At 44.0% G+C, this 24332-nt stretch overlaps 1 protein-coding gene across 3 annotated transcripts in view; it reads right to left on the reverse strand.

The window, feature by feature from the left end:
- Positions 1–5518: 5518 nt before the first annotated feature.
- Positions 5519–24332, reverse strand: part of SLC15A2 (solute carrier family 15 member 2) — a 43591-nt gene continuing 24777 nt past the window's right edge. For 2 of the 3 annotated variants that reach the window (XM_086750944.1, XM_086750945.1), the window contains exons 15-23: positions 23709–23790; positions 21641–21766; positions 20693–20857; positions 17977–18023; positions 16239–16349; positions 14402–14498; positions 11799–11945; positions 10655–10759; positions 5519–9832 (exon numbers count right to left, since the gene is read on the reverse strand). In XM_086750944.1, coding sequence (XP_086607070.1) covers positions 9656–9832; positions 10655–10759; positions 11799–11945; positions 14402–14498; positions 16239–16349; positions 17977–18023; positions 20693–20857; positions 21641–21766; positions 23709–23790 — 1057 coding nt within the window. In that variant the 3' untranslated portion in view covers positions 5519–9655. The remainder of the gene's footprint in view (positions 9833–10654; positions 10760–11798; positions 11946–14401; positions 14499–16238; positions 16350–17976; positions 18024–20692; positions 20858–21640; positions 21767–23708; positions 23791–24332) is intronic. The other variant, XM_010115937.2, reaches the window with a different exon arrangement.

Here is a 24332-nt window from a genome sequence, read left to right on the forward strand (position 1 = left end):
AAAGCCCACGGTCAGAAACCGCAGGGCAGAAATGGCCCAGCGCCCAGCACGTGCTCCGAAGGGGGTGCTTCACGCTTTCTTTGAGTCTCTATTCTGGTCCCGTGTTTTCCCCCAGAAAACACTCCTAACTCCCCTGAGGGATGCATCAAGCTTTCCCATGGGGTGTAGCACCCTCCTTGCTTCACCTGCAGCCATCTACACCAGAAAAAACCTTCCCAGGCAGACGTTGGTGCTTCGGCCCTTTCCATACCCTTTACCCTGTGCTCAGACCTGGAGCAGGCTGAGAGGAAGCCTCTACAGAGCACAGATGTGTTTGAGCAGTCCCAGGACCTGGACTGAATGTTTCCCAGTGTCCCCTCCAGTGCTTTACCAAGGACCAAATCCAGCACTTCCTTCTGGATCTCTCTTTAGTACGGGTCTCCTTCCTCCTGTGCTTGTGCTCAGAGAGGACCTGTCTCTCAAAGCACTTACAATCTGAACAGACCCAGCAAGCTCAGGGTTGGGAGAGCAAAAGAGCTCCTTTTGCCAGCCCTTCATGTTAAGCTTCTATATTTAAAATGACTACATAAACTAAGAAATTAATAACAGGTCTAAGCACTTTACCAGACAAATCCGATTTCTACTTAGGAGAATTGGAGGGAATAAAGCTAAAAAATTTGCTTCAAGGATGAGATTTAATTCAAAGTGCCAGTGCTAGTTCTCCTACTGCACTTGTAGGTTTAGAGAATAAACCTGCTAGCAAACAATCATCTTAAACAAGATCATCATTAATCCTGAATTCAGCTGTCAAAAAGACTGAGATTGTAAACTAAGAGGGGAACAAGGAAAACCTGGTAATTTGTTTGTTAAATATTTGCAAACTGTCGTATCAATAATGGATATAATAAGAATTTTTTTTCCTTCCGGAGCTGATGCATAACACAAAGCAATTTGTATTGCACCTAAACTACTATCAATAGCACATTTATTATTTTAATAGATGAAAAACAAACTTCCTGGCTGAAAAACAAGATCAATTTGAGCTCAAGCTATGTTGATGTATTCTAAATGTCGTAATTAAAATGCAGCATGAACGTTCCTTAAAAATAAAAGAAAAAAAAAGAAGAGAGAAGAATAGCCCTACTACAACTACATATGCCATCCAGCTCTGACTCAGTAACCTGAGAGAAAAAAAAAAAAAAAAAAAAAAATCAGGCAAAATTGTATTTGTGTCCAGTCAGACATTTCTCATCTTCAGGGCTTGATGCAGAGCCCAAGCTAACAGAGCTCTTCCTGCTGGGTCAGGATCCAGCCCCAGGCTTGAGGATTTGATGCAGGGAGTCAGCCCAGATTGCACTGAGCATCCTGTGCAGGTCAGGATTTGATTAGGGTCCAGCGAACAAACCCAGCTGAGCTCCCTCTTGCTGCAAAGACAACTGTAGTTTTCAAGGAAAAAAAAAAAAAAAAAAAAAAACCAAAAACCAAAAAACAAACCAAACCTCAAGCAACTGTAGAAAGAGATAAAGAAGCCACCTCTGTGAAAGGTTTCACTCCTGGAGCAAGTGCCTTGGGGACAGAATCGGTCGGCGTGACATTCCAACCCCCTCCTCAAAGTGTTATCACACACATCAAAACCTGCAGGAGACAAACACATCTCTCACCTCCCGCAGCAATTAGAGGCTCACAGACATTTCCCACGGGCTGCCTGCCACCCTGCAGAACTGGGCTCTTCTTTTGTTCTGACAAAGAAGTGACTGGTGAGTTACAGCAGTCTTCCAGTAGCTCTCTAAATAATTGCATTCTCTTATGTCTTTTAATCATAAGCCCCACGAGGCTCGTAACAGCACATGTGCAAACCAAATTGGCCCATCAGCTCAGTTTATCAAAGGGACCTAATTTAATCCCAGTCTTTGATGGAGACAGGAGCGGTCAAAGTCTGCTCTAACGATTTGCTAAGTTTACTTATCTTGCAGATCCATGGCGTGAAGGGCGCTTGGACTCCAAGCACAGCATTGATAATGGGAAGCCATGAAGAGGAAGACAAAATTGGCAAGAGCTTGACAGTCTGAATCAAGAGAAACCACAGCAGAAATCTGGAACAACAGTGGAGGCTGAAGAGGCAAAATAAATCCTGTGATAGGTGTCACCACAAGTAACGTCATGAGACTGGTCAAATAAATTGTTGGAGGCAACAGCTCCCTTGGAGTGAATATCACTACGGTGAGAGACCCACCACGGAGGCGGCCAGAGCAGATGAATCCAAGCCAGGAAATGCAGAGCCAGAGGAAAGCAGGAGCAAAGTGCCGGGGATGGTGGAGCTGCTCTGACCTGGCAGCATCCCCTCCCAGCCAGACCAGGATGCAGTAGGCGTGAGAGTACACCTTGCAATGGAAAAGTAACTTCTCTTCCTCTAATAAGCTGAAAAAAAGCGCTCAGAACTTTCAGAGTTGAGCAGGTTCAGTCTAGGTGCATCTTTTCAAAAGGCTGGGATGACTTCCCTGCTTCTTTTCAGCCCAGTAGTCAGTGGGCCCCAGGAGGTGCAATACAGCGACACTGGGTAAGAAATGCAGAGCATTTGGGAAGCAAAAACCCAAAGCGAGGAGCCCAAATCTCTGCCTTCAAGGAATGCTGAACAATGAACAGTATTAGGATGAAAGGTATTGAAGATAAGTTTTTTTTACGAAAAAGTTAAAAGCCCGACTTTCTCTGGAAAAGTGAGGGTTGACAGGAAAGACTGGAACAGTGTTTCACTCCATAGCTATGAGTGATGGATGTGAACACAGTAAGAAACTGAAAAAAATAAAGAACTTTATTAGACAAAACCAGCTGGTTCAGAAGCATTCAATAGCTTTTAGTGGTTTTCAGCTTAAACAGAAGAGGGAACTCAGAGCCTGCTTTACAGAAGTTTGAGGAGTGTTATGGGCTGTGAGAAATGAAGCACAGGCCCTTTGGTTTTAACCAGCATGTACAAAAGGACGGTGCGCAAAGAAGGGCCAAAGAAGTCCTCTGGGATGTAAAGGACTATATTGGCACCATTAGCGCAGAGGGATTCTGCATGGCACTATCAAAGTTTCAGTAGAAGATGGATGGACCATCTGCCTGCAAACAGGCAAGGCCATTTATTTACTTTATAGAGAGAGTGCAGGTACTCAGGACAATCTTTAGAGAGAAAAGGAAAGGAAAACAGTGACATTAGCTCCAAAAGTAAAGCCACAGCCAGCAGACGGCAAAGGGTGAAATGCAAACATTACCCAGCCTGGCTAATCTCCACAAAGGGACTGGCTGAACCCAGTGTACGGCTGTATAACAAAATAAACCACCTGCAACACTGTCAGGCAGGAGAAAATGCCCTTCACCGGGTTAAAAATATGTCAAATCCTTGGTCTCATGCGAGACATGTTCTTTGGAGGAGTGGGGCACCTGAATTTGAGGAAACCTTCCAGGAGGTGCTCGTAGGAGAACAAGAAGTCAGACCCAAAGAAAACCAGGGCAGATGGCCTGTTACCACCCAGCTGTTTGGCTCTGCATGATTTCTGCCCAGACACAGTAGTCCTTGTGGGTGAGAAGCTTTTCTGGCTGCAGGAAAGCGGGCGACATTACCCAGGACAAGCCGCAAGAAGACATGCTGCTGCTGGCAGCAGAGAGGCTGCAGGAGAGGAGGAAGGAGCAAGGTGCTGAGGGCGGGCAAAGTCATCCAGGAGAAATCCAAGTGACTTCTGAGGAGGGAAGATCAGCATGTGGGACTGAGGGGGCTGACTGAGGGAGTCATTTGGAGCTCACTTGGGAGTCTGCAACAAGAAGAAAACCAAGCTGCAGCTTGGGAAGGGTGTGTGTCTTCCACAAGTCAGTTCAGCTTCTTTTCCCAACACACGTGGGTAGATTGAACAGGACAGGCCAAGCAGACTGAACAAGATATGCAATGACAAAAAATAATCTAAAAGGTGGTATTTGCTTGATTTTTTGTCTTCAGCTTGGCTGCCAGTTGCCATGCTGCTGGATTCCAACTACAGCTCTTTGTTGCTCAGACTGAATTGCTACATTCTGGTTTACATTTTTACTTTCTGTAAGCATATTAAAATTCTAATTAAGCACTAGTCCAGTGTTTTAGTAGGTTTTTTGAAAGTTTTGCTATTTAGCTTGTTTATCTTGTCGCTCAGGTCCTTAGTTTTGGCCTAAATTTAGACCAATTCTGGTGAAGCCCTGCCAGATAACTGGTAACACTGTTCCTTAAAAACGAAGAGTTCAGAGTTGATCAGCTGACAGTGGGAGCCTGCAGTGTGGCCGCTCTGCATCCTGGCAATCTTCTGATCTAGAGATACTAGAGGCAAGTTAATGCAGATCTGCTGGTAAAACACAGCATGGAAAGACCTTGAGAAGACCCACCAGCTTCTTGATCCAAAGCTCACTAAGAAACAACTTGTTTCATTCCTTGTTGGCCACCTGAGATGGTGAGGAAGGAGGATTTTTAAGCAAAGAAATTATATTCCTTTATGCAATTTATGTAATATGGCATGAACAAAGGCTAAATGTTTAATACTGTCACCCATTTCTGTCTTTCTGGGAAGCACTTCGCAAGACATGAATGAGGGCCCCTGCTTCACAAAGCACATGGGCAGCTCCAACAAGGAAGCAATGCCACAGCTCATGCTTAGCCAGCTTCACTGAGGATTTCACTTTTTTTCTAAATTGCTGGGGAAATCCAAAGGCCCCACAACTTCTACTTGTACGTGACAGGTTTATCGTATATCTTAACATGAAAGACTAGGGTAAATCCAGCTATCAACATGCAAAAACCTGGCCAGATCTGTCAACATCTGGGACCAAAAACACCTCTTAAATGCTTTTTAAAAATTATATCACAATAACAAATGTAGTGCTAATGAAATGCAGAGTCTGGATCCATCCAAAATTCAGTGGTATTTGCCATGGAGCTGAACTCCCCGGTTTAAGCTGCTGGTGCTGGAAAGTTTCCTGTAGCTAGGCAAAGAAATTCAACATGGAGAGAAAATCAGATTATTCCTCTGTGCGTGACCCTGGCTAAAACTGCCTGTTAACCAGCCCTAACTGTAGTTCTCCTTTCTGTGCTACTACCACCTGTAACATACCTTCAAGGTTGGACGGGGCTCTGAGCAATCTGATCTGGCTGGAGATGTCCCTGCTCCTTGCAGGGGGGTTGGACTGGATGCCCTTTAAAGGTCCCTTCCAACCCAAACCATTCTCTGATTCTATGATTCAGCCGGTTTTGATGTCTCAAGGAGAAGCCAAGATGGTGTCTGCCTTGGATGGTGAGGGCATTGCCAGGAACACAGCTGCCCCCTCCTCCAGTCACTGCAGATCCACCAACACAGGTCTGTAGGCTGGTTTTTGCAATATTTTGGAATTGCAAACTAATTCTCAAGCCATAGGTGACTAACCTGCCCAGTGACCCTTCTCCACCAGTTAGGAAAGCACTTTTCTAAAAGGTCTGAAGTAATCCATTATTTAATCATCTCAGCTTTCCAGTTCTTCCATCTCATTTTCTCTCCAATTACTCCAATGCGAGGCTTTTCAGCTGTTTATTGAGGAGTTGAGAAGACCTTGTCCAAGTAGTCCTTTCTTTCCTCCCTTCCCAGCAGTCTCCCGTCTCCTTGCACAGCACTTCAGGCCAAAGCCAAGGCTAGTGAAAACTTTTCCTTTCACTCACTCATTTTTCACACTCACAATAAAACTCACATCCAGATCACTGCTCAGCAAAATGAAGTCTTCCACGAGACCAAGCCCTGCCCCAGGCTACCTTGCCCAGCCCCATTTGGATCTCCAGAGAGGAAGCAATGCCTGTGCCTGGCCAGGCTCCTGCCTCCCAGCCAGCGCTGACAGCAGACACCAGTTGCATCTGAGCCAGTCTCGTGCAGCTCTCCCACGGCTCATCTTCTGGAAACCTCCAAAACTCATCTTCTGGAACTGTGCGGAAAGGGAGAGGGAAGAAAAGAGAGATGCAAGCCCCTTGAGCCGCACAGAACAGCTTGCTACCTAAAGGCATTCAACTGCCTTGCAAAGAAGAGGCAAATTTAAGGAACCCACAATGAAGAAGTTGTTCTGCTGAGTTTGAAATATCGTTTTTATGCTTATCTCATGCAAAGCTGGAAATAACGCTGACCACACTTAAAACCTGATAAGGGGGAAAATGTGTTGAATAACAGTCAGTGCAACTGAAAGGGAATTTGCTGCACAAAAAAAAAAGCCTATCAGAAAGTATCCTTCAGAAAAGCAGATAAATACACATACTTCCACAGGGAAACCAAACCCCTGCCATCTCTGTGAAGGCTTGTGCAGCAACATACCTACAGATAGCCACCAACTCATTACTGTCCCATAGCTGGAGATGATAATTTCTGTAGGTCAGCCTCCAAAACAGCTGGTGTGAGCTTTCCGTTTGCTCCAGGGCAAACTCCACCAACAGTTGAGACTCCCTTCAGCGCCAGGCAAAGCTGGACAGGCAGCAGGCTGCTATTTATCTGTAGAGCTTCACATAGCTTTATGTATACTATCACTATTTTGGCTTCTCCGTCTGATCCTACATCAAAGAATTGGGAGGAATTAGGAATATTGTTCTAAAATTGGGTGTTACAGACTGTGCATGGCCCCTTCTCTGACCTGACCGTATGGAAGAAAAACCCAGAGACCTCGATACTCCACAGAATCAGATCTTAAATCTTTGATCCAGTCTTGAGTCTGTTTGAAAGTGATGAAAGGGCTCCGAGGATGGAGTCGTGGCTCTAAAATTGGAGAAGTGCTACGCTGAATGTGCTATTTTGCCACCTTCTCCAGCTATGGGAGGGGCAGCTCTTCATTACAGCCCTCAGTGTGCTCCTGGCGAGTTGTCAGCATGCCCAGCGGAAATCCCTCCAAACTGCTGGTGCATTTCAAATAAATGGGTCCAATTAGCAAAGCTTTACAACTGCAGCTGAAATAGCGGGGAAGGATCATACCAGCAACTAAGCAAGCAGATTGGAGGGGGACAAAACTTCCAATAGGTGATGATAAGCTGGTGGGAAGAAGTAACTGTGTCAGCTGGAAGACAAATGTGAACAGAGCCTTATACTCCCTCGGGCAAGCAATTCCCTCAGAGGGGCTGCAGGAGCAGCCCCCAGCCTCATGTTAGCACTTTATTTATAGCATTGCCTTCCTGTTCATAACCTTCCCAACTGTGAATTGCAATTTTTCTCCCCCCAGCATTATGGTGATGGTTTGGAACATGGAGATGTTTGGAAGGGGGCAATTTGGCATAAGGAGTCTAAAAGCAGATACAGATGACATCCTAAATGTATCTTTTATGAGTTTGGAATGATTCCTTTAAATGAAGCTCAGAGTGTGTGACAGCTTCTGGTAGTGCCGCCAGTAAGGAAATAAAACTTAAAAATCAAAAGGTTCTTGAGCATATGCAGTCTTAAAGATCATGTCCTCTGGACACCTTGCTTTCCCTCATGCTACTTTGAGCTGCAATGTACCAAATGCTTCCCAAAGAAAGTGCTCCAATAATTTTCAATTGTCTCTTCACCACATATGCCCTCAAACTCCAACATACTTCCAAATTCAAGGCTTCAAATTAAATGCTCCAATAATTCTAAATTGTGTCTGTTCAGTGCTACTGGAGCCTGTCCATACCTTCAGTTTGGGGATTTTTGTTTTGTTTGCAGGAGTGGGGAGGAAGAAGTGCTTTCTATTCGTGCTTCAAATTGGAAGCTGGTCAAACAGCACCACAGCAGAATGATTCAGCAGCCTCTGAGCTGATTCGTGGTGTATCATAAAACAGGATTAGGAAAACAACAATGCATGGAGGAGAAAGAACCCACACAAAGAATCACGGCAGGAGAACAATACCAGAAAGGAGCAGAGGGAATAATCCTCACTTGGCTTCTGAGAAGCAGGCCAGATGACCTAATAGATGGCTTTCAATGCCCTTCATTCCCTGCTGCGTCACAGGGTTCAGCAGCCCAGACCCAGCCACCACAGCTTAATAACTGGCTCTGCATCAACTGAACGACATTAAGTGTTCCTGCGTGCACACCCACAGCCTGTTGTCATTTATCTGAGACCACAGTCCCCCTCTGGCACAAGACCCAGATGCTGCTTCACAGCAGGCAGGAGCTTATACAGAACTAGTGGTGGAAGTTCATGACCATTTAGGACAGGAAGCAAAGGAAACAATCTGAGGCTGTGAGTCTTCCAGTTATAAACCAAAAAGTGGGGTTTTCTCAGCCTTACTCAAGAAGAAACATATACAGAAGGTGGCACTTTAAAGTAGCAGAGAAGATAAGCTAAGTGCATTCTTTAGCACTGTCCTGAACAGGAATGAAATGAAACAGACATTTCATGATCTCCTGAATCAAAGCACCAGTGTCCACCTATGGCTAACACCAAGATGGAAGAAGAAAGCATCATTTAAAATATATTCTCTGTGAACCTGAAGATCCTGTTGACAACCTTGTAAATTAGGCCATACCTGTTACAACTGCAGCCTTGGAGCCACAGAGGAAGGCAGGGACTGTCTCAGGAGTTTACTAGGTCAGCAACAGTTGAATTGCTTCTATGCAGAACATGAAATCACAGCTTCACACAAGCAAGGAAAATCAGGCAATTATATCACAATTCTTATAACATAGTTATATCCAAAGTTCAGTAGAGAGACCAAAAACAGGGAGGAAAATTAAAAATCTCCTATGCCATGGTCTCCTCCCCTAGACTGAAAAAACGATAAAGCGCATCCTTGTTTAACTCACTGCAGAATGCCTGAAATTTTATAGAAACTGCTGCAACGTGTCTCCCAGTGGGGAATAACTGAAGTATGGGATAAGAAATCAGCCATATCCTAACTTGCAGTGGCAGGTGCTGTAAAAGGAAATGCCCAATAAAGGCTTAATATATAGGAAGATGGCAAATAACTGCCTGGATTTCTGAAATAGGAAAGTGTAAACCAATTCTCTAATCACATCTAATCAAAGAACACCATCAGTTCCTAAAAACTTCTAGGAAAAAAATGGGTATCGGAGAGATGGTAGCACACATTTCTTCTTCAGTAGTGTTTTGGGAATATTTTAGCCTGCAGAATTTAATTCCCTGTTATTACTTCTGAGCCTGGAGGTGAAAGTCATAAATCAGGACCATTCATAACATGCAATAATGGGGTGAAATACTCATAAGGCGAGTTACGTGATGAAATCGAAATCCTTTGGGATTGTCTGTAACACTTCCAGTTCTTGATGATAGCATTAAAAATTATTCTCTCAGTAATATCTATTCTTTCCTCATTCCTTTACTGGGTTTTCATTCTTTTCTCCCAACATCTCCAATTTTGCTGTCATATGGCATTCCTTCCACCCTTCCTCCCTGCTGCCCTAAATATAGGTTTAAAACAAAATCATAGGAAAGCATTCCATGGTTAAAAAGATGGGTAGGTTTTAAATTACACTGTACTTATAAGGGCTTTTAATACCAGAGGGCTTTCCCAGGGAGTTTTGCTCTGATTTCAGGACTCCCATTGTTTTTATAGAGGGCTGTTTGGTCCCATTTAGAAGGTGGCTACATTTTGAGTAATAAAGACTGCAATGCTATAAAATAAAATAAGATTGTCCCCACCCTTCTTTTACCCTCCCATCTACTGAGTTAAAAAAAAAAAAAAATTCCAACCCATGATGTGTTAGAGCTTTGTTTTCTGAGTAACGAGACTAATCATGTCTCCTCTGCTTGGAGTCTCTCTCTTCTCTTCCTTTTCTTCTAGGTCCTCTGGATCCACACTGACATAGAAATATCCCATGATGGAGAAAATAATGCACACAGCAAAGAGGAGAACAGTGAACAAGACAAATTCAGCCCACTAGGAAAGAAAAAAGAACAGCAGGTCAGGAGACCCCAGATACTCAGTCCAGAGGATTTCTCTGCACTTCCAAGTGCTTTTTAAAGAGATGGGTGAAAATTACTTTTTTGCTTCCAAGATTGCTCCCAAGACAGCTTTCTCATCCTATTTTCTGATAAATTCATTTACACATAATGTAATTAGGAATATGTGACACACCTTGAAACAAACCAGTTAAATGGGGCTAGTTTCATTAAATCTTTTCTTAAAAATCTTTCCTGACTGGAACAAACCTGCCAGGGCTCTTTGCCCACAAGATGCCTTCAATGCCATCATCCCAGAAGTCTGATAGCCTAAGTTAAACAAGCCCCACACCACAACCTCCCTGTGCAAGACCAGCATCTCAGCGGTGCCACAGGCAGATGCAGGTGTTCCTGAAGGAGTCCCAGGGCAGACATCTGGGGAGGCTGCCTGTACACCAGGCTAGCTAGATGAAGGCAAGCTGCTTTTGGTCAGCAACTGCTGGCATTGTGTCCAGGCTCCAGGCTGAAGTACAGCCTGCTTGCCTAGAGCTGAGCTCCAGCAACGTCATCACAGTGCAGGTCACAGTATTATTAATGCCACTGGGAGGCTTAGGGAAAGACATTGCTCCAGAGGGCATCACTGCTGAGGCCAAAGCAGAGCCCTGGCTGGGAGGGAGTTCAGTGCAGGCTGCTATCACTCCATTGCAAGAGCCTGGAGCTGTGCAAAGAAGCTATGCCTCCAGGATGCAGACACCCAGAAACACCATCCAGGACCTGACCTGTTTAAAGCATTACCTCTGTTTCAAGAGCCAAACCATACCTGTGCCATCGGTGCAGCCTGGGCAACAACAAGCACAAGGGTATTTCCAACAGCCACTGTGAGCAGCCAGCCTGCCTGCAGCACCGACTTCATGCTGGCTGGAGACTGAAAAGAGAAGGGCCTGATCAGTGGGTATCACACTGTGCCATTCTGCCCTGGTTCACCCTTGTGATGTCCTGTCTGGTGTAGGTGTTCCCAGGCTCAGCCTAGGAGGAGATGGTGGAATTTCCTCTGTGCAGAGTGGTTAATCTCAACAGCTGCAGAAAAGGAGGTTCTGGAACATGTCCTCCAGGAGGACACATGGAACAGGAGGAGATGCTGTTGTTGCAGAGCTGGATTCTGATCATCCTCAACCTGCATCACCTGAAATTGTAAGATCAGGAAGCCCAGATAGCCACACAAGCCCTGCAGCTTGGAGTCTGGTGCCACGTGGCTCTACACCTTTGAAAAAGAGACTGGATCTTGATGTTAAGCTTTGTGATGATGCCAAATTTTCCACATCCCATGACAGATCATTCCATTGTATTAATCACCCTCATTAATAAACATCTGCACTTTACTCCAAGGATAAATTTGAGTAGCTTCATCTTTTTGATCTTGTAATGTCTCAGTCCTCTCTTCTCATAAACCTTCTCCCTAGATAACAGTATACCACAATCAAATCATCCCTTGCACACCCATTACCCCTTGCTCCCTTGTTATAGACTCAAGTAGGCTTAGACTCCTCCAATCTCTCAGCTTAAAGCAGGTTCCAAGCCCCGATGCCACTCTGTAGTCCTTGATAAACCTTTGCCTTTTTATCACTGGAAAATACATACCACAAAATATTTCACTGGGAGAAAAACCTAATATAACAATATTCAGAGTTTTCAAACTAAAATACACTTCTATCCAGTTCTGTTCTATGTTCTCAGCTTTAACAGAAAAGGAGTTTCCCGAGTATAATTGAGAACAGGTATCCTCAGAGTATGAATTAACTTAGCCTGAGGGCACCCTGTAAGTGGTGTTATAATCCCTCTTTTAGCTGAAGCACAGATAACATTGTCAGTAAGCGTCATGCCAAAGGACGTACTACAAGTCAATGGCAGATGCAGGAATAAATCCTGAAGTCTAATTGTAAGCCCCTTATCTTGAAGCGAAGTACCTGAGAATAGGAGAAGGCCAGACCTGTAATGGAGAACATCACCTCCCCAGCAGATATTAATAAGTATTGTGGTAACTGCCAAGCCATATGGACATTGTTGGCTTTGATGTCTTCTGACTTCCATGTCTTAACAGCATCTCCAGAAACCTAGCAGGAAAATAAAGGTAGATTGAGTAGCTGCTCAAAGATCAGATTCTTCTTAGACTGGACTCCAACAGCAAATTTACCAAAATGAAGTTTTAAGTAAAGGTGGAAGCAAAGCCCTGCCCTGAAAGCAAAGCTCTGGGTCTGACCCCTGTCATTTCCAAGCCTGTTGGGAATGGGCTGACTCCTGCTGCACAGGGCTGAGGTGACAGGATGGAAGCATCCCAGCTTATTCATGTGCTGCAAGAGTTGCATGAGTTACTGCAAATGACCAAGTTGCCTTCTGTAGTGGGGTTGAGAGAAGCCTGTGCGGTACCTGTGCAGAGCCTGTGACCCGCTGCTGTCCCCAAGGCCAGAAGAGGACAAGAGGGTAAATGCTTATGGCATCCATGCGGTCACCACTCCCATTTCATCAGCGCTGTACAACTCCCGTACAATAACAGTGACACCCAAACAAATCCAGTTCAGGAATATCAAGAGTAGCAGAGACTGCCCTGTATCAGGTGTGTTCAGATAGTTACGGTAGCTGTAGTCCTAATTCTTTTTGTTTGCTTTCCTAGGTGTAATTAATAGTGCCTCTGATGCACAGAGGCTCAGAGGCAGAGGGAGATTTGACTAGTAGCCAGGAAAACACTAGACTGAAATGACTTCAGGCAGAAAACCCTGTGTTTAAGGAGAGTACTTGGGAAAATACAAGGAGTGTTTACGAGATGTACTTAATCACCAGGCAGGGAGGCAAATCAAGAGACTGTATTTCACCAGGTTAAAAGGGGTGAGAGGAGAGCTGTGCATTGCTCTTTAGCCCATAAAGAAGTGTCACAAGCACCATACTATAACTGCACACCGAGGAAGGCTGGGTAGAAGGCAGCATCCCCATGATTTAAGTATCACAGTTCAGCCACATTAGCAGGCTAATATATTGCATTCTTGGTTCTTCTATATAGCACTCCTGGCAGAGGAGCAGGGCTCAGTACAAATCACTGGAACAATCAAAAATTATCTTGGCCCAGAGCAAACTAACTCTCTACAGAAGGAGGAAACCACAGGGAGAGAGATGGAAAAAACAGAGGGTCAGAAAGATTAAGGACTAGCACAGGCTCCAGAAGGGCTGAGGTACAGAGCCACTCCCGAGCAGTCATGGATACAGCAGGGTCTTTTGTAGATGGGACCACAAACTGGAATCCTTGCCCTCAGTGACACGGGACACATCTGCCTCAACTGACTCTGACTCAGTTGTGTTACCACAGGCTCTGGAGCAATATTCTTAGTGTAATATTCTTCATGCAACTTCTCTACTCGGTTTCTCATCTGGGTTTAGAGGCTTGCAGCCATGGACGAAGGGTCCGGCCAATGTCACTTCAAGTACGTATGTTTTGTGTACATAAATCTCTGCATTCACAGATGGTAGCATCTGCCTGTACCCTCCAGGACTGTGCATCCTACTCCAGCTACTGGAGTTTTTAAAAAATGCCAGGTGGTTTGCAGCTACATTTTCCCCCCTACGTATTTGTACTCTGCAGACGCGAACAGTTCCCATTAATTGCCCAACAGGGAGATGTTACTGCCAGGGAGCAACTGACAGCACTTTGCTCTGCTCATCACAACACAGTAGTCAAAGTCCCAGAGGGCAGCTTAGTAGTGTGTCCTGTCAGACCTGGTTTGTCTGTTTGCCTGTGCAGTGGAAAGGTTAAAATGGGAACTAAGATGATCACGTTTATCTCTGACGTTCCTGCCAGCTGGATCAGGGTTGGAGCAGCATACCTAAGAAGCTGGCAGGCAGGGGAAGGAATCCACCCACTCAGCAGTGCTCAGACCCCATCAGGGCTAAGTTGTTCAGAAAATCATGCCTTGACTTTACACTAGGCTCCAAATGAGCTGTACAGGCAGTGAGAGGAGGAAAATCAGATGCACATTCTCACCAACCTCCTCCCTCAACAATTTGTCCTTCTTCCCCCCATGCCTAATCCATAACTCTTGCAAGATCAGCCTTTAAAGCGATCAGTAAGTTAAATGTGAGGATACAGCAGACTGTTTCTGCAGAGTTTTTCAGGTGTGAGGTACCACCAGGTACAGTATTTTAAAGACCACAAGCAGAGTCAGCTCTTGGCAGATGTAATAGCTCTTTGCAGTGCACTGGGTCAATGTGAACTGAACAAGGATGGCGTGAGAGCAGCACAAATCATGGATCACATGGTTTTCCATGGAGAATTTCCATCAAGGAAAAGATCTTACTTCTTGTTTAACCCATGAGATCTGACATCACAGTGTAAGGTGGAATGAGTACCCACCCACCTCACTTACGTAGGTGCCAAAAACCTTTTACTGGATGGATCACCTTCAGATGGCTACTGCCCAGGTATCACAGGGTACAGAAAGCAAGTAAAGTCACAAACATAAGAACAAAAGCACTGCCAGAGACTAGAAGAGAAAGAGCTCGTTACCGTCACAGGGACACTTACGTTAGTTATCACAATGGTGTATGACACGCCGAAGTCGAGCAGCCCTAGCTCCAGGGTGAATTCTCCCATTTCAGTTATGCATTTTCCATTATTATATCTAGATACAATGATGAAGCACAGTATTCCCCAGTTAGTCTCACAGAGCAGAGCTATCAAACATGCCCCTACAATGGAGTAGGGAGGATGGGGAGGATGTACGATGCAAAGCTGCAGTGACGTTTACGTCAGACGATCACTAGAGTTCTTGCCATTTTTTCCTTCCAGAAACACTCAGGCACTGACTGGAGTTCACCTAATGACCTTGGCTATTGCTAACAGTTTAAAAAACTTTCTGCACCTTCCTAGCACTGATTTCCCCCCGCCTCCCCAGTTTATTTTTCTTCCCAACTTTTCTCCACTCCTTTAGGAACTGTGGGCCAGACAAGACAGCCAGGCTCAAGCAGCCTTCAGGAAATCAGAGATATGCACCCACTTTGTTTCCTTTCAATAGAGCAAATTAGCCTTCATATTTGTTCTTCTGATTTCAGATGTGTGAGATGGCACAGAGGCTTAGCAGCATTCCCACAATGGCTGCTGCATCCTACTAAATTGCAGCAATAAATATTTTGGATGGAGTTGATGCAGATAAAAGCCATGAAGCTTGTTTTGAAACATTGCAAATGCCAGAAATACCTTACAAGAGCCAATTCCAATGCTGCCAAACCAAGGCCATATGGAGCTCCCGCCTAACAAATCCAGCCTGCAAAGCCACATAATGTTACTTCTTGTTACCAGCCCACATACCAACACTTTGTAGTGTGGAATATGAATTGGCCTTTCCCTGAGAGCACCCTAACACTAAGAGCTTGGGCCTGAGAGAATATCCAAGTAGACCAGGTATCAAATAGCAGAGGGGGCTTCACCATGTACCACCTTACTCTGCTGACAGATGTGTAGGAACGGCCAATCTCTTCCCTCCAGACACCCATATAATGTGAATAAAAGCTCAGAGAAAGTTAAGTGCTGTACCTGGACTTCTTCAAAAGGCTTTTTTGGTTTCCAAAATTCCCCTGACCTGACTCTGAGAAAACTCAGATTATGGCCTAAATTAGGATGTCATTACACTCATGTCAAGGGAATAAAGTTTCCAAGCTTTGTCCTTACTGATTTTATCTTACCAAAACAATAACAGCCATGGGAAGGGAGCTATCCCAGACGCTGTTTGGAGGCTGAACCTATTCAACCGTATATTACAAGCAGAGATGCTAATTTGCTGTTCTTTGGCTTGGACACTTTGCAGACTAAACGCATGTTGCTTCTGCACACGTATGAGTGGCCCAGAGCACCCGCTCTGTGCAGGGCTGATAATTCTAGTTTTTTTACAGACATCTGTCCCCACAACCAAATGCCAAGACAACAGCAATGAAGGTTTTGCTATTCGCCTGAGAAAAGTCCCGTTGTAGTACCTCTTCCAGTACCTAAAGGGGGCCTACAAGAAAGATGGGGAGAGGCTGTTCAGTAGGGCCTATTGCGATAGGACAAGGAGTAATGGTTTTAAAATAGAGGGCGGTAGATTTAGATTGGATATTAGGAAAAAAAATTTTACAATGAGGGTTGTAGAACACTGGAACAGGTTGCCCAGAGAGGTGGTGGAAGCCCCATCCCTGGAAACGTTCAAGACCAGGCTGGATGAGGCTCTGAGCAACCTGATCTAGTCAGGGATGTCCCTGCTCCTTGCAGGGGGGTTGGACTAGATGGCCTTTGAAGGTCCCTTCCAACTCAAACCATTCTATGATTCTATGATTGTATCCAAGGAAAGGCCTCAGCAAGGACCTTCAGCACAGCAAGGGAAACTTACTTGTCCCTCTCTAGAAGCGAGTACTCGGAAGCGCTGTAGTTTTTCTGAACAGCAATGAACCGTTTGCTGTCAATGGTGAGGTTGATATCTTGGCTCAAACCATTAATGAATCTGCAAAGAAAGCATATTTCATTGGGTTGTCAGACAGGGCAGGAGAAGCATAATATCAGGCAGTTTAGAAGTGTGCTCTCTCTCCCAAAGCACTCCGTAAGGTTATGACAGCCTCTCCTACAAGCTACCAAAATATTCACCTGATTTGTTGCCCAGTTTTTCAATATAAGATTAGTTTTCCATGTTGCGTAATTTTACCCTCTTACTCTATCTCTTGTGAAAAAATGACCCTCGCTTTTTGTGGGTTAGGACTTCCAGGCAATCGCTTCTCAGACACCTTCAAGGATTTTTCTTTGGCTGTTGAGAGGACAGAGCCCCAGTGAACCACAGGAAAGTTTAAAGTTTAGTGTCCTGATGAGCATGTGCACCATGCTGGCATACTTTCCAAGGGGTTTCTACCAGTAGGGAAAGTGGGGAAAGAGTTTTCTAGCAGAATAAGATATTTTCATCAAAATCAAAACTTTCATGGGAATGTCTGGGGTTTTTTTTCACCCTGTATTTATATGCTTTTTCATACACAAAGGACAGTTTCCTTTTCACAAATGAAAAGTTGTTAGCAAAACCAAACCCTTTATTATTTGACCTGACTATGTTTTAAAATATTTTCATTTTCAGTTCTTAAAATGGGGGTGAAATTCCTGAAGATAGTCAGGTGCTTAACAAAAGTAACTTTTTAGTGGAAAAACAGCTTTTTCATAGTGAAACCTCTTCACAAATTTTTGAAGGGTAAGTTTTGGGATTCTGTCAAAAATGTTCACAGGAAAATATAACACATTCCTGACTGCAGGTATTAATCAAGTCTCCAAGGTGGTGTTTAGTCAGTAGAAGCCTTCACAAACACAGGGCTATGAAGAGATACTGCTCTCCTGCTACTGTCAACACAGGCTTTCAGATAAAGGAGGTCATCATTGTTTTATACTATTCAAAGTTTTGGGTTTTTTTTTTTTTGGTTGGTGGGTTGGTTTTTTTATTTTTTATTTTTTTTAAATTTAGAAATCTGCTTCTTCTGCATCTCAGCAGCTCCACATAGGTCTGGTGATGTGGTTCTGGAGGTAACTGTGATGTCAATGAGATGGCATCTCGGCACAGACCAGCACAGGACTGTTCATGGACTAACTCAAATTTGAAAAGCAGACTAGCTGCTTAATCAGAGCCCAATGCCCAGATGAATTGTTTACTAGGATGTAAAAATGTTGCTGCATCCAGTTTGGTAGGCATTTGTGCATGAGGCTGGGTGAGATAAATTAACACCATGGCTTGGCCAATTCGCAGAGGACAAATGGCAATGGCTCCTTTCCAGATTGCTTCTTCCCTTTCTTTCCCACAGAGGCGGGACACAGTGAGGTGAATTTACCACTCTTCCAAGGGAGGAGATCTTTTACGTTGCCATCTCAGCCCAGACTATCCTAGACAGTAAGAAGCAATAATGCTCAGCTCTGCATAGCAAGTGTGGGAGGTGACAACACTGTCAAGCCTCCGCAGCTGACACCTGAGTCTTGTATGCGAAGTGTGGACTAGATTCCAGCCTGAGAACATCTGGGTTATATTACATACAGATTCCATTAGACAAAAACTATTTCCCTTATCCCTCACCACCTCTAAATCCTCAAAAAAAAGCCATTCCTACCTAACAGCTGCCAAACCGTTTTCTGGCTTTGCTTCCAAGTCTGTAATCTAAAGAGGGGAAGAAAAAAAAAAAAAGAAACAAACTTATTTATTAGTGCTGCCTTATAAACAATGTGTAGCAGAAAATACTAGTGTCTGTGGTGTTAGGCATATTTTGCAAAGCCCATGGAAATCGACTGGACTCTCATGTAAGCTTTACACAGAAGTGAAGTCCTGGTACAACAAAGCCAATAGCAAAATTTCAGCTCCACACGGGGGTTTAAGATGAGATCATACCTTTTTTCTTCATCTCCTGCATAACAAAGGCTACAGAGTTTCAGCCAGTCACCCTTCTACTGAGGCATGCAACATCCTCCAAAAAAAGTATTTGTCTTGATTTGAAGATAGCAAGAGAGCATTATCCAAATTAATCTCTCTCAATGATTAATTACAATTAAACATGAGTGCCTTACTCTTAGAAAACCTGCTACTGCCTAACTTTCAGACCTTGGTTCTTGGCATACTAAGAGATTTCACAGAAGCCTAAAGCCAAGAGAAACCGCTAGGTATTATTCTCATCATCATCAGGTATCGCTCATATTTTCCCTGACCCTCAATACCCAAGAGATTAAATTGTTGTATGGTTCAGGCAGAAAGCAGGAGAGAGCAAGATGCACTGAGCTTGCTTGCGCTCACAGTCTCTGCAGACACATCCCCGAAATGGCCACCTCGTTGGGCAGATTGGGGAGTGAGAGTGCCTCTCCTGGAGATCACAGCTAGAGCATCAGCTCGGTAGTTGACGTGATCTGCATTCATTCAAAGAGACCCTGTTTGGTGTACAATGCTGAAAAAAAAACCCAAAAAGTAAAGACACAGCCCTGCCCTGAAAATTTTATGTCACGCAAAATGAATACAGAGCAAGGTTCTTGGCTGGTAGAAATCCACAGCTGTGCCACGGCCACTTAAGCTGGTAGGTCAATTTCAATTTGCACTGCCCACAGACGGAACCCAAGCAAGCCAGAAGGAACTGAATCTACTTTCAGAAACTGGGTTTATCTTAAAATTTTCTAGACACTTTCTTCCTGATGTTAAGCCCTGGGCTTCTGAGGCCAAGGATCCAGAACTTCTGTATACCTATAAAATGTCTATTGTACTTCAGTATGATAGGCTGATCCACAAATAATGTATGCCCTAAATAATAAATAGCCGCAGTGAATAATAAATGTCAGAGCAATAAATAATAAACAACAACATCATTTTTTTTTCCATGGGAGACACATGGGGATTAACACTAGTTCATTGCAGACAGGCCAGCCAAATTATTACTCACTTTCATCGATAATCCCCAGAGCTCTCAAATTCATTTCCTGCCCACTCAACAGCCCACAAAGAAGAGAAGAGAAGAAACCAATTTCAGCTTGGCTCCTTCCAGGAAAACACCTCCACCTGAGTGAGGGGGCCAAACCCAGCAGTGAGGGGGATGCCTACTCCAGGGCAAGCCCTGCAACACAGCAGCGATGCTGGCACTGCCTGCCTTGTGTTGCAATGCTCAAAAAGTGAGCATCATTTACCACACTGTCCTCCACACCTCCCTTATCTACAGCTGAGAATGACAGGTCAATAGCATGACCCAACAGCACTGCTATTCCTCAGCATGTGGAAGCCTGCCCATGCCAGGGCAGGCGTTAATTTAAGCACAGGCTAGATAGCTAGGGCAGCACAAAGACGTACTAAAGCTCAGAGACTGCTTTGCTCCACCCTGTTGCAGGCTTTCTCTTCTTAAGGACTGTATGAAAATCACTGTACGAGTACCCATTTCTTAAGGTAACAGCACACAGGCATCAGGGTCACAGGGAAATGTAACAACATTCTGTGATAATGAGCCCCAGGCTCTAAACCATAAAGCAGAAAAAATTCTCCATGTATAGGAAAAAACAGATTCTCAAAATTCCTCATTTTTTAAAAACAGTTATGTAATTTCTACCATACAATACTGAATGCTTAGTGTGGCAATCCTGCAAAGTAGGAGGCTAAGGAACTGCAAAGAAAATTGATATTTTAGCATGAGGACAGATTCTGATGGCGTTTACACACATACATACACATCTGCCACAATGTGCAATAACACCATACATTTCAAGAGAACTTCTTGGAATACAGCTGCATGTAAAAGATATCAGAATCCAGCCCTATACATCCCATATGCCTCTCTCTGATTGTTGCAGCAATACACAAAAGTCCAAATGCAGACAGCTCTGCTGCAGAGCCTGAAATGAGCTTAATCATTTATCCTGTTCAGCAAAACAAATGGGTCTTCTGTGCATTTTCACTAAACACTTGCAATAACTAAACCTGGAATCATTCCTCTGATGCTTTTATTCCATGCCCAGCCCTAGAGCCTCTTTAACATGTTTGCTTTACCAAACCATCTTTTGGGGAAAATCTCCGGCTCTCTGTTTCCTCAGCTTTCTCAAGCTCTGCTGCCTAGCAAGCATGTCCCTGCTCTCCCACTGCAGCATTCGCTGGATTAAAGTGTGCCCAGCAACTCTCAGATGCCATAACGCCTCTATTAATCAACCAGCAGAAACCCGTACAGATCCACTGTCTCTAGCTAAGTCGGGTTTAGAGCAATCAGACAGACACCGCAACTGAGCAAATGAATTAATGAGCCCATTACCCCATTGTATCATCACAGCCATTGAATTAATACTGTATTTACATTTCACTCCCACACTTACTAAGCGGCTTGATAGGCTTCCTTCTGCCTCAAAAACAATTAAGCTGTATACTGATTTTTCCTTCATGGTGTAGTTAAAAGCAAGAGACAATCCTCGATGCTGCAGGGTGAAGCGAAGGCTCTGTTGCTCTCCATTCAATACCAATTTTGAGTACTCAGCTGGGTTCTGTGGAAAAAACAAACTTGGTTACACTCTTTCTTCAGATGGGAAAAGATCTAGCTCTTCTCACCAAGTGCAACCCCTGTTCTCTCTTCAAGGGAGCCTGTAAAGAGAGGTTAACAGTCAAAGCTGCTTTCTACAGCAAAGGACCTCTGTTGACGTATAGGTTTCGGGCTGGTCAAGCCAGAGCTTGGAGTACCTACCCTTGCCAGATGCAATCCAAAGGCCAGTGCACACCGGCCCACACAGCTACCCTTTCCCTTGATGGGACCACATCTAAAACACAGCAGGCAGCCGGTGGCCAGTGGACTGCTGGGCCGAGTCCCAGATTAGCCTGACCTGTAAAGTAACCTGGAAGCTGAAAAAGGAAACAACACAGTGTCCATGACCAGTTAACTGCCTTCCCATTTATTTCCTCCTTTGCAGGTAAATACTTTTCAGATGCCACCGATATCCCAGCAGCAACGCCTGGTCTAACCACTGAGAGATGTGAGCTGAGGTCTCTACAGGCTCATCTCAGGACAATTATCCTTTATTCCTAATTACAGGTGAATGTAGTTAGCCATTTCCTCCCTTGCCATGGAAACATGTCTCCAGACTTTCCACTTCTGACTCATCAACGGAGATAATATGCTCCATTTTTAAAGCTATTCCCATGCACTTCTAAGACAGTGGAGGAGAACAAGTGCTAGCATCTGTGGACTTTGTTAGAAAGTGCCTGGAAAAAAAAGCCCAACCTTTCTTCAATGGGATGCAAGTCAGACCTTCCAGCCCCACATAAATGCTTACCTGAAAAGCTTCCACGGGCTCCTGAAATAGGTCCCGGTCTTGGATTGTCACTTGAACAGGATTCTTGGCCAAATTCAGCACCCGAATTAAACTTTCTTCTGGGACAAGTTGAGGCATATCAGTTTCCTAATTAAAGTAAAAGGCTTTAAGTGCCATCTGTATGATTTATTAGCACTTTAATATCTCTTCATTTTTAGCCATAATAGTCTTCCTCTCTGTAATAACACTTTTCCATCCCTTCCTCATCAGAAGTTGCACTGAGATAAAACTGAACATAAATCTTATTTAGGGAGGTTTCCTCACAGTAGCTCAATAGCCAGCCTATCATTCCTCCCCAAAATTGCTCTTCATACCACAAAGCGTACAGGCTACACAACTGGTAGGGCAGCCCACAAGTGGTGGGCAGCTAGAACAAAGTCACTGTTTTTATTATACAGCTCCCTAGTACCTGGGTTTAACCAATTCCCATATCAGAACGGAAAAAAAAAAAAAAAAGTGCTTCGCTTTCAAAAGCGGTGACCAGAATAATTATTTCCCACTGCAGTCAGTGACTGGGAAAATAATTAGGCCAGAAGTTAAGCAGTTTTGAAAATCCCAGTCCAGCTCCACGTCTGGAATTGGTGCTTTTGCATCACTTGACACCATGCTACCTAACAGGCGACACTATAGATCTTATTCCCTGTTTTCTAAGAAAAGGAGTATGATGCCTCCAGCACAGAGGTATCTCCTTCTGTCAGGAACCATTTCCTAGAAAGAGTACTTCAATCAGCATCAGCCTTGTACTACTGGCAGATCTAAAATTAATTTCTTTTTAAAAAAACTTCTCTTTTTTCCCTCACTTTATTTTCACGTAGCTGCCAGCAATGCTTCTGAGCTATTCATTTTTTTCTCTCTCATCCTATAATTTGGGTATTGCAGGCAGAGTAGTTTGAACCTAACTTGGCGGGGCGACACACTGTCAGAGAAGTTAGGGTGATACTGATTTCCCTGTACCCATATGCTGCTCTAGACCAACAGGCCTGTTAATGGCATCCAGAAAATCCTGTTACTGTGTTTTTTTCACCTGCACTACCCACAGCCAAGCCAAGGTAGGCCATCCTATTTCCCTCTTTGCTAGAGCTTTTAGTGGCCTTCAGGGTAAAATTTCCATGCACAGGCAGGGAGGAACGCCTAACTTGCCTTGCCTCTGCCCAGAGGAGTCACCCACAGCCACAGCACATTTTCAGTGTTTGGCCAGTGCTGCTGTTAGTGGCAATAAGAGCATTTCTTTGCTCGCATAAAGAAATCAGAAAGAAGACCTGAACCCACAAAGTCTCATTTCAGCGGGAGACTTGTCAGTGGATTCACTTGAGGAACCAGCAGATGCCAATCCAGGGCTGGACGCCAGCCACTCTAGCAGAACACTTTAAGTGTACATGGAAGCCTGAAAAATTAATCCTACTGTAACTTTTGTGAGCCAAAGGTCAGCCAAAGTCTGCACAAGGCTAGTCACAGGCCAGAAACAAATGGTACAAATCTTCAGGGGCTAACATCAAATTTACAGGAGATTTGCTGCCATCCTCTCTGGGGATGCCTGGCAGTCCCTGCTACCTGTGACTACAGAAGTGACTGCATTCACCTGCCTCACTGGAAAATCAGTTTGTCTTGAAAAAAATAAAAAAATAAAAAAATAAATCCCCACCCTAAAGCAGGAAAGGAATTAAATTAGAAAAACAAAACCACCACGCACACACAAACCCAAACAGTAAAACACAGGCAAGCTACAGCAAGAAATAGGAGAACAGACTACCTTTTGGGAATTAATCACTAGCATTAACTAGATGTCTGTCAAGCACTTTGACGATGGAAATCTAGAATATAGACCAATACAGATGACCGGCACAGCAAAACTGCAAAGACTAGAAAGAGAGAAAGAGATAGAGACAGAGAGAGAGAGAAAGAGAGGGAAAAGTAGACAAAGTAAGAATTATCATCAGCAACTGGATCAGTATGCTTAATTGTAAAGAATGCATTAAAAACACTCCAGGGAAATAAAGTATTTCTGAGGAATCCCTTGTGCTTTACTTACATTTATTTTGACTTCTACAATGGCTGCAAGTCCAAATGCCAGCCCTGCAAGGATCATACCTGTTGCCATTTTCCTAATAGGTCTATGGAGCAAATGAAAGAGGTGCCATTAAGGGGAAAAAAAAAAAAAAGAAAAAAAAAGGTAATTTAAAATACAGAATACTATTCCTCAGAGCTAAAGATGTGCCAAAACCATGTAAGAAACTGTCCAACAGGTGGCATCGGGGATGACGTGCTGTTTAAATTGCCAATCATTTAACTTAAAACTATTCTATTATTCTGTATGAGGCCAGCACTGAGGCCAATTAAAACTGAAATGCCATGAAAAAAAAGCTCTTTGCTTGCAAGTTTCATATTATCGCGTTCCTAGCTCTTCTAGTGGGAATAGCTCATGGCAGTATGTTAACCTGTGACGTTGGAAGGAGCACCAGAAGTGATGTATCTCCAAGTCCCTTTTGGGAAAGGCAAAAGAAAAGTAGCATGCTATTTAGCAGCAGGAAGGAGGAGCAGAAAAATGTATAGTTTGTGTCATCAATGTTTCTGACCATCTGTGGCATCATTCTGGGTTATTTCTTGTGCCAATACATTTACATTTCTAGAGAATAAAGAGTTTGCTTCTGAACTC

This window comes from Chlamydotis macqueenii, chromosome 6 (genome assembly GCF_036417535.1).
Source record: "Chlamydotis macqueenii isolate bChlMac1 chromosome 6, bChlMac1.mat, whole genome shotgun sequence".
In the NCBI taxonomy this organism is placed as follows: Eukaryota; Metazoa; Chordata; class Aves; order Otidiformes; family Otididae; genus Chlamydotis; species Chlamydotis macqueenii.